Source organism: Saccopteryx bilineata, chromosome 11 (assembly GCF_036850765.1).
Source record: "Saccopteryx bilineata isolate mSacBil1 chromosome 11, mSacBil1_pri_phased_curated, whole genome shotgun sequence".
Classification (NCBI taxonomy): domain Eukaryota; kingdom Metazoa; phylum Chordata; class Mammalia; order Chiroptera; family Emballonuridae; genus Saccopteryx; species Saccopteryx bilineata.
In genome coordinates this window covers 22969229-22989518 of record NC_089500.1, presented here as the reverse complement: position 1 = coordinate 22989518, position 20290 = coordinate 22969229, and the positions used below count along the sequence as shown (strand labels likewise).

At 50.2% G+C, this 20290-nt stretch overlaps 2 protein-coding genes across 3 annotated transcripts in view; both read left to right on the top strand.

The window, feature by feature from the left end:
- ARK2N (arkadia (RNF111) N-terminal like PKA signaling regulator 2N) overlaps positions 1–20290 on the top strand; it is a 273891-nt gene that overhangs the window by 187491 nt on the left and 66110 nt on the right. The window lies entirely within an intron of this gene.
- ARK2C (arkadia (RNF111) C-terminal like ring finger ubiquitin ligase 2C) overlaps positions 1–20290 on the top strand; it is a 94222-nt gene that overhangs the window by 58550 nt on the left and 15382 nt on the right. For both annotated transcript variants that reach the window (XM_066247396.1, XM_066247395.1), the window contains exons 2-3: positions 13810–14125; positions 15626–15736. In XM_066247396.1, coding sequence (XP_066103493.1) covers positions 13810–14125; positions 15626–15736 — 427 coding nt within the window. The remainder of the gene's footprint in view (positions 1–13809; positions 14126–15625; positions 15737–20290) is intronic.

The following is a 20290-nucleotide window of genomic DNA, read 5'->3' as shown; positions in this document are numbered from 1 at the left end:
GCTGCACCTAGAACAGTGCCTGGCAAATAATAGGTGTGCAGTAAATATTTGGTGAGTGGATAAGTTCAAAATCAAATACAATTGGCTTATCAATGCAAGTGATCAGTTTCAGACCCAGAAAAGAGCTGTTGTCTGGCTGTTTTCATTCTCAGGATGCTGGGGCAGAGCTGTGAAGGGGATAAGTTTAGATTTTTCTCTCCCACCCTGGCTACCTCACTGAACAACATCTCCATGGTTTTCCATTCTCTCTGGACAGACAGAAAGCCTTGCAAGTTTATCCACACTGAACGTTAGGGATTTAACGTGTTGCTCTCTTGGAGGCATTTGCATCTTAAGCAGGAATGAGAGACAGCAGTGCTTAATCCAAAACCCTGACTTCCTCCTGGGAAATTTAGGCTCCAGTGCAAATGCTATTACTGGACCGGAAGTCTCCCTGGTCCCTAGGTTCATCTCAGGAGTAGGAGGCCAGCAGGGTGCTTGGCTGGGAGTTGGCAGGGGGTCCTTGGGGTGGCCTGTTGCTGGTCCTGGCCACTCTCCTGTGCATCACGTATCACTCCAGACGGTGCTTGGGCTGGAGAGGGGCAGAGGGGATAAGGAGGAGCGGGTGTTCCCTGAGCCCCATCTCTGCAGTCAGCTCTGGACTGGGCCTGTGGAGGCTGAGAAGCATGTGTCCTCTGTAAGGCACTCTCACAGGTGGGGGTCTCAGTGTTCCCCCTGCCAGGTGGGCAGGGAGGCATTGCATGCTCATTTTGCAGATCAGAAGGCTGCAGCCCAGAGCTAGAAAGCCAGGTGCCTCAGCTGCTCTCCTGAGGGCTTGCCCCGGGCTGACCTCCATGGGAGCAGGCGCAGTCTCAGCCTGCAGGGGCTCGGGGTCCAGCTGGGGTGACCTGGGAAAAGGGACTCTGGCCTGCAGTGACTATGTAGGGTATGAAGCAACGAGCTGAGTGGACAGGGCCAGCCTCCGGAGGGCCAACTGGGCGTGGGAAGGCAAGTGTCACAGGCCAAGTCAGGGGCAGATAAGCAGCTGACAGAGTCACTTGAGATGGGCCTTTGCTGCAGGTTAGGTGTCTGGGATCTGCCCATCAGGGACACCTGTAGCCCTGCCTTCCCCAGGCATCTTCTCTTTCCTCCTCCCTCTCACTCTGTTCTCTCTTGCAGCCTCTCTCCTGCTGCCTCTCTCTCCTGCCTTCCTTTCTCCCCTCTCAATATTTCATCCAATGTCCCCCCTCACTCCCTTCTCTGTCTTGTCTCTGTCTCTGTATACAACCCCCTCCTTCCACACCCCAGGGTGTTACACCAAGGTGCCCATAAATAATAAAGGCTGGGAATCTAATTTAATTGCCCTTGGCTTCCTCTGAAAGCAAATGGATACCCACCCACTGATGTGATTTGATTTCAGGGGCACGGGGAGGCCAGGAACTCCCACAGTGCCCAGACTCACTGGCTGCTGCCTCAGATCCCACCATTAGAACTTCATGGTGTGATCTTGCTCCTGGGAAAAGCCACCATCTAAACTCTTCTCCATTGCAGTTCAGAGTGAATGGGGAGGCAGGCTTGAAGCAGGGCAGAGGCGCGCACAACTGTAGTCAGAAGAAGCAATTGTCCTGGGGGAATCAGGAAACAGACGTTCACAATGTTCTGTCCTGTCCACACTGTCACAGGGCTTTTATGTAAGTAGAATGTGTGCCTTGGAAACCTCAGGAGGAAGAGTCCCAGTCAAAGTTGCTTTCTGAACTTGGTCTGCCCGTTTGGGGCACCAAGCAATGCTAATGTGAGTGCTCTACTACCTCGTGCAAATTGCTAGGATTTGAGGATATGCTTTTTAATATAATTTACTTGAGTTTTTATCAAGAACTGCCATGACCAGCTCAGCAATGGGTGTGCACGAAAGGAAGGCGCTGTAGGACTTAAGAAAAACATGCAAGAAAAAATATGGGTACTGGGGAATCCTGGCCTCTAGAACTGAGAGCCCAGATCTCTGCAGTCTCATCGTATTTATTCGTGTCTTTGCTCATCAAGCAAATTAGCAGAGCCTGGGTCAAATTAGCCCAGAGTGGTTTCAGGTGCAGAGAAGGATGATTAACTAATACCTTTCAGGTATGTAGGGAAAAGGCCATAGGGATCAGCTGTTTCCTTTAAACAATCTTTTTTTTTTTTTTTTTCTAGTGCCCTGGCTGGGAATCGAACCCGGGTCCCCTGCACGCCAGGCCGACGCTCTACTGCTGAGCCAACCGGCCAGGGCCTTAACTACCATTTTATTTTATTTTATTTTATTTTATTTTATTTTATTTTATTTTATTTTATTTTATTTTTTTCATTTTTCTGAAGCTGGAAACAGGGAGAGACAGTCAGACAGACTCCCACATGCGCCCGACCGGGATCCACCCGGCATGCCCACCATGGGGCGATGCTCTGCCCACCAGGGGGCAGTGCTCTGCCCATCAAAGGGGTCGCCATGTTGTGACCAGAGCCACTCTAGCGCCTGGGGCAGAGGCCACAGAGCCATCCCCAGTGCCCCGGCCATTTTTGCTCCAATGGAGCCTTGGCTGCGGGAGGGGAAGAGAGAGACAGAGAGGAAGGTGCGGCGGAGGGGTGGAGAAGCAAATGGGCGTTTCTCCTGTGTGCCCTGGCCGGGAATCGAACCCGGGTCCTCCGCACGCTAGGCCAACGCTCTACTGCTGAGCCAGCCGGCCAGGGCCCTTTAAACAATCTTATCAGTGCTTTCAGGGGCTGCATTCTGCCCCCACAGGACTTGGTGTTCCAAAGTCCATACCAAAGACTTGTCTCCGGACAACAGTGATTCCCAGCCATTTTCCTACAAAGGACATTGGGAGAATGTCTGAACTTGTGACCCAGGCGGCACTCCCTGTGGTCAGCCAGTGCTCTCCGTGGGGCAGACCCCTACTTCGTCAGCAGGAATGGCATGACGAATGTTCTGGTTCGAAACTGAGTTTTCTTCTGGGCTAGTTGGTTGTGATCTGTACTGGCCATCTCGTGCGCTGGGCCACCCCTGTCCGTTTTGAACTTGCAGCTGAGCTCCAATATTCAGTGAAAGGATTCCAGTCTTTCTGCCTACAGGGTTTCCAGTTCCTTTAGTTACACTGTTCCTCTGCCCTCACGCAAACCAGTACTAAAGGCTGGGAGGCAGCTGTTTTGGGTATTACCAAAACTTTTAGCAAGATAAAAAGACTTCCTACATATTCAACTGTTCATAGCCAGCCAGCCAGCGAACAAGTTTTTACTATGTATTAAGATCTGTGCCAGACACTAGAGATACAGGTGAATGAGACAGAGCCAGGTCCTGCCTTTGTGGAGGTCTTTTGACCATAGATGCCCTCTACAAAATATCCTTTTTTGACTATGGTGGGAATGTTTTTATAAACCTCTTTGCCATTAGGTGGAGAAGAGGTGTCCTCTGGGATGGTTGATGCCCAGAAAACTGTCCTCTTACCCACAGGGGATTTTCTAGTGGACACCACCTTCTTCACTTCCCTTACCCCTGGCCCCTGACAGCAACTGGAGCCAAATGCTGGCCCTTTGTTACTTGCTAGAAGTTTGCTGTTTAATGGTCTCATGCCCATGTGCGAGCTGGCTTCCTTAGGATGGAATATCCCTTCCCATCAGTGCCTTGAGAATCCAGAATTGAGTTCCTTGAAAGAAGCTGAGATTTTCATTAGAAACCAAAGACTGGCCTTGGGAAGCAGTGACAAAGCTGCTCTTGGGTCAGGGACCCCTCCGGGTATGTCACTTCATTTCTGGGCCCCACATGTCCTCTGTTGGTCAGGAAACCAAACTGCGGGGAGGGGAGGAAGCAGACCTCTGGCAGCCCAAGGGGCCACACCAAGGAAGGGCCTCTTGGGGTTGCTCAGACGGGAGCAAAAGAGGTTAACCTGATTTACCTGGAGTAGGTAAGGAAGCCACCAGGGAGGACAGCCTAGGAAGCTGGGTGTGGGCAAACGGCCCCCTCTCCCTAGTCTTCATCTCTGATTGGTCTGATTTGTGGTCACGCAGTTAACTCATGAAGGATTCCCCAGACTCCTGGTCCTGTCACTCAGGGCTTCCCACAATACGCCCCTCCCCATCTTTCCTGAATTACTTCCCCAAGCAGCTTGCATCTGGATGGATCACAGAGGATGCACTGCCTAGTCACATGGAACCTGGATGTGGCCCAGGCTGGCTAAGTCGATGTGGGCCCCTGGGAAGCTCAGGCGGTGCCGGAAGCGGAATTCTGAGCCGTAGCAGTGCAGCGGGCAGAGGGGGCTCCGGGGAGGGGGCACACCAGCGGAACAGGGAGACTGTCTTTGGACACCTGCCTGTGGCTTGCATCTCCTCCTTGCACCTGGGCTCAGGCTTCCAGACTCAGGCCCTGAGGACCGAACCTTGCTCTCTCTTTGCTGCCACGCCCCTCTCCCTCCCCTTCCTTCCCCATCACCCAGGCCATCGTTTCTGTGCCTTTATAGACCCGTTGGACTGAAGTAGGATCAGGCAGAAGGTGGACATTGCAGTGAATTTGTGCCATCTCACGGTGAGCTTAGAATGGGACCTGGAGGTGTCCCTGGGCCATCTCCCTCTCCAGTTTCATGCTCCTCTGAAACTGGGCAGTTAGTTGGCCTCTGCATGGACATCCCCAGTGATGAGGTCACAGTCTAAGAAATGTCTTCCTTATGTTGATCCAAATTTACCAAAATTAGCTTAATGCCCTGACCCGCAGCTCTAGCCTGACCCAGGGTCTCCCCTTCCCTGCTCACACCCGTTCTTCAGCTGTTCCTCATCTCAGACAACTCAAGTCCCCTAGCGGCCCTGGTCTCCAGCATGAGTCTAGTTTACCCATATCCATGTTAACGCAAGGTATCAAGAATTGGTGCCAGTGCCCCAGAAGTTTCTTCCATCAGTTAAACACTGAAACGTAGGACCCAAATAAAGCCCGTCACATGAGGATTTCTAGGGGTCCCACCGGAATTTGCCTTGGGACAGGAACACCCAAAGGCCTGGAGACACCTGGCTTCCTCCATAAAGCTGAGGCTTATCCTGGGCATTTTCTCAGGCCAGGGAGGAAGCCTGGGGCCCCTGGCCGAGGGGGACTGGCCAGAGACTGAGCAGTCTCATGCACCATGGCCATTCCTCAGCTGCTCTCACAGACGAGATTTCAGACTCTTCCCCCTGGGCTCCAGCAGCTGGGCTCCTGCCAGTTCCTGGTTGGTTCCTTAGGCAGGAATGGGCTTCCTCCTAGGGGAGCTCAGGAGAGGGATGAGGGGTGGGGAGAGAAGGTGGGACTGCCAGGGCCATGGCATGTCATCTCTGGACAGGTAGATTTCTCTCTGGGAGAACCATGTGTAGACGTCTGTGGGCATATGAGGATCTGGGTGCTGGGAGGGGGACTGAAATGGCAGGCTTGGGACAGCGCCCTGCACTGGGACTTGGGAGGCCTGAACTCTAGCCCCAACTCAACACAATACCAGAGAGCACTGCGACAAGCCACCTCCATTTTCCGGCCTTGTAGAATGAAGGCGCTATGATCTCAGCTTCATTTAGCTTGAATATTTGATGGCCCCATGAAGAACTAACTATATTTCCTTAGGAGCTAATAATTTGATATTTAACATTTTTAAGATAATGAAGGACTTTCTTCCTTTTCTTTCCTTCCTTCCCATTTTTCTCCCTCTTTTTTCCCCCTTCTTCTTCTCTCTCTTCCATTCTCTCATTGTCTCTCATTCCCCTTCTTTCCCTCTTGGAAGATTCCTAAGCCCCCTCTAAGAGCAAAGGACAATTACTGCATGGTATCTACCCTGAAAGCACTCACCTCACAGCTTATTATTGAAGATACAATTTGTCCAAAATGAAATGCCAAGTATTGAAGGCAAATGCCACAAGTCCAGTGGAGAGGGGAGTCTCGCCCAGCTGGGAGACTGCATCTCAGAATTAAGATCTGTCCTGGGCAGTCAAGGTAGGACAGCATGTGATTGTCCAGCGAGGTAGGGAGGCAGGACCAGGGGGGCAGAGAATGGCCACTGTGGGCCTGCAGGCAGGCAAGACCCCTGGGAGTCCGGGAGAGAAGAGAGGGAAGGAGAGAGAGACACACAGACACCAGGAGAGGAGTTTGGGCAGGGAATAGAACGCTCCGAATTGGGCGTTGGGATAATGTGGCAGCTGTCTGGAAGGTGGATTTTGAAGGTCAGCAGCAGCCGCTTCCAGCCCACTTCAAATGCTGGACATGGCAAGAGGACACGCACACTTTTCTCGGGAGGTGGCAGGGACAGGAGACCTGGCCTGAGCTGTCCAGCAGGGGGACCCAGGGGCTGTCACGACAGTCAGTTCACAAACATCTTTATGGGAGCAAGAGGTTTGAGAAGGGGTGTAGGACCAGGTGTCATCATTGTGGGTCACATGTCTAGGAAACTGGGCCTGAGGAAGTCCAATGTCCCGTCTAGGTGTGATGGTGAGTGGAGGCATCTGACCGCTAGGCCAGAGCCCTCGCACCGGATAACTGTGCCGGGCTATGCAAGTCTCTGGTGGAGGACAGTCTCCCTGTTCCTCACTGGCCTCTTGTAGCAGGTACTTGCTTTTCAAAAGACTGGTTTTCTTTGCAACTTGAGAGCTGGGTTTTCAGAAAGGAGTAACATCTGACTCCATCCCTAGCTTTGAGGCTGTGCTCAGCAGTGACAAACCTGAGCCTTTCTGTCCCTGGCCCTGGCTAGCTAACTGCCCCCTGCTGTCCTCTCTCCCCACACCGTCTGGGGCCTTTGGGAGGGAGTCCTCTTGGGCCCCCTCACCCCCCCCCCTTCCTGAGGTTTGTTCTGAGGGAGAGGGACGCTGGGTCAATGAGCTGAGTGACAGCAGGGAACCTGACACCCTGAGAACAGGCCTGGGGAGGATGTGACACGCCAGACTGGCTTCCCTGGAGACTGGGAGGGTTTGGTATCCGCCTCCCTCTCCCAGGGTCCCACCTCCCCAGGAGGAGTGGGGGAGGTTTGGCCCTGGTTGGCTGGTGGGCCTGCAACAGGGACTCTGGGCTGGCCTTTTGCCAAGGTGGCCACCAGCAGAAGGCCATCATCACCACGCAGGCGTGGCCTGGGTGGGCAGTGGGCAGGCTGAGATGTCAGGTGCCCACCCTTGTCCTTGTCCCACAACATGGCCCGGTCTTCCCTTTTCTTTTCATCTGAGGGCTCAAAGGTGGTTGCTCTCAGCCCTGGATGGAGTCTTGAGGATGAATAGATAACACTTTACTTCGGGTGACCCCACTGGTCCCTATCAGAAGATAGCTAGAATAGCTTGTCAGCTCGGGAGGCTATCTGCCCTGGAGAAGCCTCTGTTAAGCCTCATAGCTCTGCTGTCTTGGCCACCTCTAACTTCTTGGCCTGGCTCGAACCTGTTCCCCCAGGCCTCACGCCGAGGTTGCTCTGAGGTCCCTTGACTCCACGCCCCACCTCCCCAGGCCTGAGGAAACCACAGATGTCCTGGTCTCATTTCTGCACTGCCCTGCTCCTTGGGAGGTCCCCTCACTGCCACCTCTACTGTATCAAGTGCCCCAGTTCCCCGGCTCTGCCCTCTCCCTCCACCAACTATTGGCTTTCAGGAAAGACCTAAGTTCAAATCTCCATTCTGTCGATGGACCTTGCAGGGATTCGGGACCCTTGTCACTGTGATCTCCGCCCACCTGCCCGAAACCTGGGCCCCGAGTCCTCTGTTTCTCCCTTACCTTTCCTGCCCCCGTGGAGCCCTGTGGGTTCTTCCGTCCTCTGACCCACTCACTATTCAGCTTTCAGCCTGCCCGGGCTCCCTGCCCACGAGACAAGAATCAGCCATCAGTACCTGGGCACCTGTGGAGCTCCTCTAATGTCCCATGTGTGCCAGGTGGGCATCAGGTGAGCCCTGCCCCATGGACTTCCCCTGCACCAGCTGTGCAAGGCTCCACCTGGGCCTCCCTTCCAGCCTGCCCCGCCCCCGTACCCCAGGTTTGAAGGTGCTGCTCCCAGCCAGCTCTAGGGGTGCTAACGGTCAGCATTGATTTCCTGAATTCTAAGATGCATGTTTTCCTTCACATTTCTGAAATGACTTTGTGTCTCACACTTGATGTGTGGTTGTTTCTGAAAGACTCTTCCTTCACCTCACCCCCTAAAAATGTTACTTAGCTCATGGTGAACCTTGCAGTTGAAGGCATTTCAGCTCCAGGGAATTAGAAATGGATATTAAAATTGGGGACATCTGGAGATTATTTTTTAACTCAAAGGAGTAACTCTAATGGGAAAAATTGTAGGTTGTCTATTGATAAGGGCATTTGGGGATGTTCAGTATCATTCAGACATCACTGATCATTGGCTTGTCATGGGCCCAGATATTTCACCCTCAGGACTTCCCTCCTCTGGGCTTAGAGACAAATAGAACAGAGATTATCTGCTACTTTCACCCCCCCACACACACACATGACATAGGGCTGCGGAGAGGTGGGGTCCTCGAATGGGTGTCTCCTGGCTCCAATTCCCTTCTGAGCAGGTGCTGAGACCAAGAACTCTCTGGAAATGGCGGTGGCAAGGGACAGGGAATAGAGTTCCAAAATGGAAGTCCAAGGACCTTTGTAGGTAGAAACTGCCTGAAGCCTTATGGGACTGGGAGATACTCTTGTTCACCTTTCTCTTACTGCCCCTTCTTGCAAGACGGCACCTGTCCTCACTTCCCAGAGCATCTCCTGGAAGGCACGGGTTGCAGGAGAATGGCCACCTCTACAGGCTGGGGACTCAGCCATTCTTCCTTCTAAAAAGCCTCCATACAGGCCCTGGCCGGTTGGCTCAGTGGTAGAGCGTCGGCCTGGCATGCAGAAGTCCCGAGTTCGATTCCCGGCCAGGGCACACAGGAGAAGCACCCATCTGCTTCTCCACCCCTCCCCCTCCTTCCTCTCTGTCTCTCTCTTCCCCTCCCGCAGCGAGGTTCCATTGGAGCAAAGATGGCCCGGGCGCTGGGGATGGCTCCTCCTTGGCCTCTGCCCCAGGCGCTAGAGTGGCTCTGGTCGCAGCAGAGCATCGCCCCCTGGTGGGCGTGCCGGGTGGGCGGCCCACCCGGTCGGGCGCATGCGGGAGTCTGTCTGACTGTCTCTCCCCGTTTCCAGTTTTGGAAAAATGCAAAAAATAAAAAATAAAAAAAATAATTAAAAAAAAGAGCCTCCATACAAACCTGAAGGCTCTCCCTTGCAGGGTGGGCACCCTTGTGGCAGGTGGAAGGATGTCCTGCTTTTCCTGGTGGCTCTGAGAGAGGCTGCACCATGCCGAGGCGGAGGGTGCTGGCCAGTCCTGCCTGACCTGTCCCTGCCAAGCTGCAGCTTTAACCCAGAGTTCTCCTGAGAGCTCTCCTTGCCGCTCTCCATCCCATTCCATTTCAAACCAGTGTGACTTCAATCGGCCTCAGAGTCTCAGTCCCCATGAGCTGTTGATCTTCACTCCATCCCTCAAACAGCCAGCCAGCCAGCCAACCAACCAACCAGCCAGCCAGCCAGCCAGGTCTTCACCAAATTCTAGTTCCATGGGGTGGGGGTGGGAGGGGTAGGGGGAGGGGGTTAGGGGGATGTGTGGGAATCCAGAGATGTTAAGTCATGAGTCTCAGCCAGGTGGTGGTGGCGAGTGTGAAGAAACAGCTCAAGGTAGCCACTGCCGGGTGTCCCATGAGTGGTGCAGACAAGGCGTTCAGCAGGAACTTGGAGGAGAAAGATGCCCCCAGGGGTTGGTGGGCAGGGGAGGCATTTTTGGAAGAGCTGAGAGGTGACCTTTAAGGATGGGGAAGGTAGCTGGTGAGGCGTGAGCAAAGACCACTCATGGGTATGCGCATGCACACCTGGAGATTTGAGTGGAACAACACGGAGGCCAGGTGGGTTAGTGGGACTCAGGCAGATGGAGTTCTAATCTCAGGCTATGGGGGGCGGGGCTCTCACCTACTCATTCAGACCTCAGCCCCTGGATCCATCGAAGCCAGAATTCACCAGGCAGAGGGGCCCTGTTTATCTGGAATGCCTGTGGGAATTAAGGTTAAGGTTCTAGAGAATTCTTTTGTGGCTTACTTGAAAGCAATCAGAAATTCTTTTTATTTTTATTCTGTTTTGCAAATATTTATTTTTAAAACATTAAAAAAAATCTATCAATGACACACATGTTATCTACAAAGTTGGATAGCACCAGTATAAGACTTTTAGTAAAACAGCAATTGTCTGACCCTTGACCTCCACACCACAAGCCTGTTCACCGAAGCTCAACACTTGTGACTCCTCTTTGGGTATGTACTCCTGGAAATATTCTACTCACAAAAATTAGGGATATTTCAAAATGCATATGAAGTGTTAAAATATCCCCTAATTTTTGTGAGCAGTGTATAAATTCCTAAATTTCTAAACAAACTTTTACATTGCTCTTTCTTGATTTTCCCAATTTTGACATTGGCCATTTTCTTCCTATTACGGAAGAAATGTCCTTTTCTGTTCTTCAGTTTATTAGTGTTTGTTTTATTATTAATAATAAATACTGTTCACTGCTGAACCAAGTACTGCATAATAGTTACACTTTTTTGCACAACTTTTTCTCTTCCCAGAGGTCACAATTACCTCTTTTTTTTTTTCAGTTGCCTTGCTTTCTATGACAGTTTTATAAATTCTTACCAGATTATCACACTGTAAAATTCCTCCAAATCCTGTCTCCATGTGCCAGATCTGTTGGTGACCCTCTCCTTTCCACCTTCCCCTGCCAGAGCCTCTCAGAGCACGCCCCCTACTCCCCCTGAAATGTCTGCTGGAGCCCCTGCACAGGTGTGTGCTCGGGAAACCCTGCCTCTTTCGGGTGTCACCCCCCCCCCCATTTCCTTGTGTCTTTCTGGGTTTCTTTGAGAAAGGGTGCTGATAAGGTTGATTTTTTTGAGACCCTGCATGTTTGAACATGACTTTAATTCTATTCTCGCACTTGACTCACTGTTTGGGTGGGTATAGAATTCTAGGTTAAAAATCTCTTTTTCTGCCCTCAGGACCTTGAAGGACCTCAGGACCATTACTGTTTTTAAGCTTCTAATGTTGCTTTTGAGAAATCTTATAATATAATTCTCCTTCCTGATTCTCCGTGTGGCCCATTTGCTTCCTCTCTGGAAGATGCTAGAACCACCTCTGCTTCTATTGTTTGGACATTTCACAGTCAAATGCCTTGGTGTGGGGTCCTTCCCCACCTATTTTGCTGGCACTCAGAGGCCCTTTCTATCTCGAAACTCAGACCTTCAGTTCTGAGAAATATCTTTTTGTAATATTTTTTTCATACTTTTCTCCCCATTGTTTTTTTTTAATTAATTTTTTTTGGGGGGGGCACTGGTTCACAAAACCATACAGGTTTCAAGTGTACAACTCAACAAAACTTCATCTGTACACTGCACCATGAGCCCGGTGCCCCAAGCAGTCTCTTTCTGTCCCCCTTTTCCACCCTTTTGCCCACCTCCACCTACCCTGACCTTCTTTCCCCTCTGGCTAATGCCACCCTGTTGTGTCTATGTGTCTCATATATATATATTTTCTTAATCCCTTTACCTTCTTTCATCCAGCCCCCCAATTCCCCTTTCCTCCCCTCTCCTCTGACAGCTGTCAGTCTGTTCCCTGTGTCCATGCCTCTGTTTCTATTTTGTTCATTAGATTCCACTTATAATGAGATCATATGGTACTTGTCTTTTTCTGACTGGCTTATTTCACTTAGCATAATACTCTCAAGGTTCATCCATGCTGTCATAAAAGGTAAGATTTCCTTCTTTTTTAATGGCTGAGTAGTATTCCATTGTGTAAATGTATCACAGCTTTCTTATCTACTCATCTACTGAGGGACACTTGGGCTGTTTCCAGACCTTAGCTATTGTAAATAATGCTACAATGGACACATGGGTGCACCTGTTGTTTTCTTTGTTCTTTCTCTCGTATTTGTCAATGTGGAACCTTCTGAGTGGATCCTTCTGACTGGATCCTTCCCTGTCTTTATCCTTTTTCTCCTAGTTCCTCTTGCCTTGTTCTACTTCCTGGGACATTTTCCCATTTTTCCAACCCTCCTGTTGAATTTCAGACTTCACCTTTTATATTTTTAATTTCCAAGAGCTCTCTCCTTTGTTTTTAAATTGCTCCAGTTAAAAGAACTTCTTGTTGTTGTTTTTATTTTCATGGACCCAACATCTTATTTCTCGGAAGAAATTAATGATAGTGTTTTAAGTTTTATTTTCTTCTGGGTCTTGCATTACCTCAGTTCCCTTGCACTCATTTCCTTTTCCTTTTCTTCTTTTTTAATATTTGTATATTCTCTCTCTGTTTTCACTTTGTAATCTTCCTCAAGAGACTGGTCATCCTTGGGCTGTCTATTCCTATTGAAGAATAGGTCACTAAAAGCTTCCAGAATTTGTGTGTATAGACTTATTGACTTACAGTCTTCATCACAGGGTAGCCAGTTGGGGACCCTTCCATTTTATTGTGGTACTCCCAAACAGAAATATCTGTAGAGCTCTTTCTGGGACTAGTTCCCTGTCCAGGGCTGTGGAGGGTGCAGGGAAGGGGCAGCTGGGTGACAGTTCTTTTAGAACCAAATGGCAGAAGGGAGCAGGGGTTTCCAAAGATCCACTCATAGACGTTCACCTAACCCGCAGCCTGCGCATGGTGCTGTGCCCTGCCCTCCTCTGCTGAAGTCTCCCTGGCTCAGTTTCCCCACACAATGCCAGGGTGAGAGGAGGAGCCCCAGGCAGACCTGCTCCCAGGAGACTTGTAATTGGCCTCCCCATTCTCAGCTCCAACCTCTCTCTTGCCTTCCATAGTAGCCACGACTTCCAGCTCCTGACCCTGCACGTGTGGCAAGATCTGTCTGCCTTCTTGTCGACTGACCCTTTGGTTGGAGCTCGGTTTCTGATTCCTCAGCTCTGCTAGTTCCTCCATCTGCTTTCTATCTTCCAAAAATCTGTTGACAACTGTTGCCTGCTGATGTCACCTCTCCTGTTCTCTCTGTCCTTGTGTGTTTATCTGCTCTTTATTCCTTTGCTCTCATCTCAGCGGGGTTTGCGAAGGAGCTGAACCTGCCATGTTTAGCAGGGAGCCTCTGCAAACCTTCCTGCAGGGCCGAGTCCTCTTCCTGGCCTTCCTGAAGGGCCCCAGGGCCAAGGGCTACATTTGCTCCTGGACAATTTATTTGTAAGGCCTGCTTGTCATTGGGATTCATTTTATTTAGAAAAGTAATAGAGACTCAAATGTTACCCGATCCCAGCTTATTCCTAGAAATGGCTGCTTTTAAATAAATTATAATATTATAATACGTTGTTTAATTATTATTTGTGTGGTTAGTTTTGTTATTAAAACTGCATGGAAAGCAACTTCTGGTTGTTTTCCCTGTGAGTGTGAGGCTTCCTGTGGGCTGCGTCCCGGGTAGCCAAGGTGTCAGTGAAGTTCAGACCTTGCTAGCCTGGACTTGGGGTTTTCTATGTGGCCTGTATTAGAGAAAGTATTGAGGTCAGGGGTTGCTAGGGAAGAGTCTAATTCAAGAAAGCCAATCTGTCTCAGGGACCTAGAACCCCTTTAACAAGTGTTTTAATTTTAAAAAGGATGCTTATCTATTCATTAAAGAAAAGACCTCTCTCTCCTCCAACACGTAGGCAACAGAGCCTTATTGGCAGCATTAAAGATGGCCATATAGATAAACACGTGATGACATTGCTGTGTTCTAATGAAGGTCTCAGTTTCATCAGCTTCATGTTGTCCCCGGGGCGGTGACGGGGTCTGTGGAGGAGGGGCGCAGTGCTGGTCCTCACGAGTCTTCTCTCTTGTCCTTACCTCTTCAGGTGCCCCCTTTCAAAGGTCTCAGCATCCTCACGCTACCTCCTGCCGCCACTTCCACCTGGGCCCCCCGCAGCCGCAGCAGCTGGCGCCCGACTTCCCCCTGGCCCACCCCGTGCAATCGCAGCCAGGCCTCAGCGCCCACATGGCCCCGGCCCACCAGCACAGCGGCGCCCTGCACCAGTCGCTGACCCCGCTGCCCACCCTGCAGTTCCAGGACGTCACAGGTCCCTCCTTCCTACCTCAGGCCCTGCACCAGCAATACCTCCTGCAGCAGCAGCTCCTAGAAGCCCAGCACCGCAGGCTCGTCTCGCACCCCAGGTGGGCGCTTCCTGGGGCCGGGGCGGGGCTAGTGCGGTACAGGGGCGGGGCCAAGGGCAGAACAGCAGTTCACTAAGTCGTCCCTAAGTGGCTCTGTGAGAGGCAGCTTTTGCTCCTAGAGGAATTCATTTTAGGCAATGAGTGCTACCTTGACTCCATGTGGGCTCCCTCGGTAGCTAGCGTGTGTTCCTGTCACATTGCCCCGGTACCGGGACAGGAGCTGGCTAACCAGTGAGTAATGATGCTTAGAGTGGCATTTTGCACATTGTGAGAGATTTGACTGGGGGACCCTTCATTTTCCCACTAGCTTCCTGATCACCTGGTTCTAAAACCCAAGATCCCAAAGGAATCCCAAAGGACATGGCTGGTTCAGCCCCGCCTTCGAAGAGCCCCTAGTCTAGACCACCTATGACGCAAATGGAGAGTCAGAGGACACTAATGGAAGGGTCTAAAGGAGCTGGGAAATCTTGGGTAAATCACTTCCCCTCATGAGTCCCAACTGTCCAGAGAAAGAGACAGACCGGGTCTGTGCTCCTTGCACCTCTGTGTGTACAGTTATGGCTATCAACACTTACTATATTAGAAATTAAAACAGAAATTAAAAATATTTATGAATTTATTAAAAAGGAACAACAAACTCATATGTTAACACCAATAATGTTTTTGAAAAATAGCTATGTATTAATGTGGTAAGAAGAGTGACCCACTTTTTAAAAAACATATTTGCAAATCCCTTTAATGCTTGGCTTCATAGAAGACAGCTGTGTCCCCATGTCTGCTTCTGTGGCAGAATCACACGTCACATAGTTACTGGAAGTCTCCAGTGCTCACTTGTGGGAGAATGAAAAAGTAATTAACATCATAATATTATTATGAACATATTTTTGAGCTCGCCACACCTATGAAGGGGTTTCCAGGGGTGTCGGGAGCGTGCTTTGAGAACCTCTAGACTGGATGATCTATCTCTAAAGCCATAAGCACCCATAAATATATGGGTTGGGTGCCTGGGATGGAAGATGAGTATTGTAGGAAGTCAGAGGGAAGAGAACGTTCAGGGAGGCCTTCTTGAAGGAGGTGGCTTTGACTTGGGCTGTGATAGCTGGAAAGAGTATAAAGAAAGGTGAAGGAGAGGAGAAGAGCATGGCAGAAACAGGGGTGCACGGAGGTGGGAGAGCCTGCTGGGCACAGGTCTGAGTGTCTTGAAGACAGCCCACCAAGTACAAGGGGAATAGGGGTGGGAGCAGAGGAGACAGAGAGGCTGGGTGGGCAGGTGACCTGCAGCAGACACATCCAGGAAGAGGCTCAGTACAGTGGGCAGCCGAAGAGAGCAGGAATGCCTGAGTTATTGGCTACAGCCCATCTGGGAAGCTTCCTCAGAGTTTGGGAAGAGGGGCAAAGCTCACTGCTCTATAGACTGGCTGGGGCTGCTCAGAGCTCCTGGGAGCTGGGCTGGCTCTGGGCAGCCCTGACGCCGTGGTCCCTCCTTTCCTTCTGGTGCAGGCGGAGTCAGGAGCGTGTGTCTGTCCACCCCCACCGACTCCACCCCAGCTTTGACTTTGGCCACCAACTCCAGACACCTCAGCCCAGGTATTTGGCTGAGGGCACTGACTGGTAAGTCTTTGGGGTCCCTGGGAGAGGGAGGGAAGGTGGAGATTCTTATCTGATCCATGGAGTTCCTGTGTCCTTCACATGAGTGGTGCACAGGCCTGGTCTTCAAGCCCCAGCCTTTGCTCCTGTCCCCAGTCACCCTCAGGGCCAGATAGCCCCCACTCAGCCTGGTCCTGGAAATGAGCACAGATGTGGCTGGGTACCTATGTGCCCAGACTGGGGCTCAGTGCTCATGCTCCTGCAGGGGGTGGGGGTGGGGGCAGAAATACAAACATTTTCTAAGCTTAATGAGGGTTAGGAACCAGTAGTCCTGGGAGGAGGGCAGAAAGAATCTCGGGAGCTAGGGTAGTCAGGAAAGGCTTCCTGAAGAGGGTGAAACTCAAGGAATACACAGAGAAGAGCCAGGGCATGCCAGCAATGAGACACAGTCAGCAGATTGGAGGCAAGGACTCAGGGGAGAAGCTGGGGAGGGAGACTGAGGGTGGGGTGTGGTGTATTGTAGGCCCTGGGTCCCTGTGAAGTCTTCCTGCAACCTCCTGCACTCGGAATAGAGGTCTTTATTGGCCTGGGATGTAGTGTTGCTTGGTTTTGGATGCTCAGTTTCACCAGAATTTCTGATTCTAGCTCAGGAGAGAGCTAATCTAAACCTGGGTGAGATCTGAAACATGTATGGTTCCCTGAAGTAGTTAGAAGTAAAGGGCATCGTGTCTGCAACCTATTTTATTTATTTATCTACTTACTTACTTATTTATATTGACTTTTAGAGAGAGAGAAAGAAAGAAACATTGAATTGTTGTTCCACTTATTTATGTACTCATTGGTTGATTCTTGTATGTGCCTTGACTGGGGATCGAACCTCCAATCTTGCTGTATCAGAATGATATTCTAACCAACTGAGCTATCCAGCCAGGGCTTCAACTTATTTTTAAATAGTTTAGAAAAAAAGTTCATGGAGAAGTTGTGTATGTATGTATGTATGTATGTGGAGAGAAAGAGAGAGAGAGACAGAGAGAGAGAAATAGAAATGCAGTAAAGTGGTAAAACATTAACTCTTGGGGAGTCTGGGTAAAGGGCATCCAGTAATTCTTTGTGCTGTCTTTGCAACTCTGAGGTTTTGCTGTCGAAAACTTTTTTGTTTTTAAAGAATGTAGAAACAAACATACAAAAACCCAGAAACACCTCAGAGGGAAGGATGAACTATTAAACAAAATGGACATGCAGTTGTGCTGTTTCTCAGCATTTAGTCTCACAGACCAGCTTAGTCAAGGGTTGCTGTGGGAGCAGCCTAGGACTGGACACCTAGAAATGATTCAAAAGGATGATTCTGGTTAATTGAAGATTAAAAAGTGCTTCCAAGTGAGTGCAAGAAACAGTTGTTTGAACAGGTTCTGTGTCCCAGCCCCTGCTGGTTCCCAGGTACACTCTGTTGAGCTGAACACTCCCTTTAAAGATAGATTGCATGGCGGCCAACTTCAGCCCAGCTTGTCTAATTAGCAGATTCAAATCAGGAAGATTTAATTGCAATTTGGATTGAATTCTGTCCCTCAGCATCAAGTCAATCCAATTTAATTCAACCCAGCCCACATGGAGCACCCAGGGCCCTTGCAAAGGGCCGGCTGAGCAAGATGAACAAACACACAGGGTCAGGCATGGCAAGGGGGACTGGGCAGGTGACACAGGTGAGAACTGTCCTGGGGAGATGTCAGGAGGAGCAGTGCAGGTGTTAGCCTTGGCTGCTTTGTTTATTTAGCCAAATCTCCGCAACCTTCTCACTCACTTCAATCACTCTGCGTTCCTGATCCTTGCTTGTCTAGAGAAACATGGAGACTGAGGCCCCAGAGGCTGGGAAGTCCCTGTCCTGATCCCACCTGAGCTTACTCTTGGGCCCTATCTTCCTGTTCTGTACTCGCTTCCCATGTAGGAAGCCCTTCACAGAGGGGGAGGTGACAATTTCTCCTCCCTTGTAATTAGCTCTGCTCCAGAAAGGGACAGCCCCCTGTGACAAGGGGCCTTTTGTAATTGTGATCATGCCCATGGCGTCCAGGGAGGCCTCCTCTGCCAGGAGAAGCCCGGTCTGGAAAGGAGATGGCAGGAAATGGATTATGGGGGGTGGGGCTGCTCTCACCCTCCTCGAGGAGCCCTGGAAGGGAGGATGTGGAGAGCATGTGACTGCAGCCTCCCCCATTTCCTTTAGATAACCTCAGAAACCACTGAAATCTGTCCTAAATCATTCCAGGGATGAGGCACTGCAACTGCCCTTGTCCAGCCCCCAGCCTTTCCCTCCTGCTGTGGGATATTTTAATTCTACCCGAGCAGCTTCTCCAACCAGGATGCGTGCTCCCTTTCTGCCCAGGCTGAATAACCTGACCCTGGCCTTGAGCCCCTACTCCAGTGTCTCCACCCTCATTGTGCTTCTGTGACAGTCCGGCTTTGCAGTTCCAACTCTGACCCCCAGTGCAGATGGCGCCCAGCTCTGCCACTGAACCCTGGCCCTGCCCAGGCGAGGCCTCACGGCCCCGGGACCTGGGAAGGAGGGTGGGTGGCAGACAAGAACTTCCTGCTGTCCGCCCCCCACAGGCAGGCCTGCCTCCGCACAGCCTCCTGACCCACACTTTTGGAGCAAGCCCCGTGCCAAGAACTTAAGGGTCAGTGGAGCAACCAGACTACTCCATGCTCCAAGGCCTTTGGCAGTGGAAGACAAAGTTCAGTTGGATGTTTAGACACAACTGATAAATTTGTGCTTTGAGACAATGTCCGCGAGAAATTTCCAAGGCACCGTTCTGGGCAACTTGGTGGCTCCAGGCCTTTGGGAGTATCTCTGTGACTCCTTCTAAAACTAGCCAGGCCAGTGACAACAGCAGGACGGTGGCAGGCACTGCTTCTCCAGGCGCTGATGTCTCCTCTGTCAAGTCCCAGCTCAGGTTCCTCAGGTCTGAGCAGCAGCCCCTGTTCTGGGACCCCGGGTTTAGGAAGGAACTTCCTGATGAAATGACATGAAGGAAGCCCACAGCCCACCAGGTCCAACGCGGCCAGATCATCCCTCTCGTCTGAAGGCCGAGGTGCCTTTTGCTTCTCTAGGCAGCTCTCTTGGAAATGAGGTGACTCTGTTTCCAGTTCCTTGGGACTTTGCTTTGGTAGAATTCTCTGAATGTCTCTTTGCTGCTTTAATCTCTGGGTTCCCTGAGACTGCTGGGTAAATGCTAAGAGTCAGAGCTTCCGCTATATGAGGGTGCGCCGTGGAATTCCTTCACTTAGGCAAGTCATGGGATAAGCCCAGACAAGGGTCAGAAATCCTGGTGGCCTAATTGGCTAGCCAAGGACCATGGATAAGGCACTGACTGCCCTTTCAAGCCTCAGCTGGGCCTGCAGAAACAGGGGCTGGACTAGTGAATTTCTAAGTTTGCTTCTAACTGGATACAAGAGTATAGCTCATTTTCCAAAGGACATACTCATCAGAAGTTATTCCAGGGATCCAGGCTAATATATATAGAAAATATAGGAATATATACATTATATTATATATTTGTCATGACTGGAAGCAGAAATCCCTTTAATCATATCTGCATGATGTCTTGAAGAAATTGGGTATTGTTTTTCTATAGTTCTGCCAGTCAGACTCTGGTGGCATCATTGTGATGTTCTTCAGTTTCTTACATTCTCCTCACATTGGCACTTAGATCAAGGTTTGAGCACGTTTGGGTTCAGCTCTTATTTATTTGGTAAAAACACTTTAAAGTTGGTATTTCTTCCAGCAGGTTGTCTCCCCTTTTGAGATGTTAATAGCAATTGATGATCTTTGCCTGCAAGATCCTTTATTTCTCTAAGGTACACAAAAAGGAGACAGATAATTCAGTCATTCCTTACTCAGTTATTAGCTAGAAAACTTTTACAAAGAGAAATTACCCTTCATCAACTACTTGGTTGCCCCGAAGTACAGTTAACAGAAGGAAGATTAGATAAATATTTGGTTCTCCCTTTTCATTTACTAGTTTTCAAAATGAGGCATTGGTTCCCGGCATCCTTCAGAGAGACCAGTTTTCTTTAGCATCATTTCATCCTGGTGGATTGGTACCTATTTGATGTGTTTCAGTCTATTGCAGTTAGCTCATTGACATACAAACTGTCCAAACTCTGGTCAGATGCAGCCTCCTCAGGATGGTTTTGACATGACCCTGGTCATATTTGCTAAGTACCTTGCTTTCAGTTATGACAAAATGTTTCACTCAATCTCATTTGGCACATCTCACGCTCCAGACCTGAAATTAGCCATTTTTTTCCCTTAAGAAGCCCTGGTTCCTTTTCAGTTGCATTAATTGATCAATTTTTTAGAGAAATAAATTTCCCTATACTTTGGGGAGTGGGGTGGAGGGTGTGGTCCAGGATAACTTGTCCTCCTCTTCTCTTGTTTCCTCCAAGCGGGTGGAAGTAGGGCCTCTGCCACCCCCTCCACTTTATTTGGACCTTGTCTTTGCTCCAAATACCTGACCAATTCTGTTTGCATTTTTCTTTTAGCATTCTCTTGGGGGCGGGGCGGTTGTCTTGGGAGGGTGCTTAGTG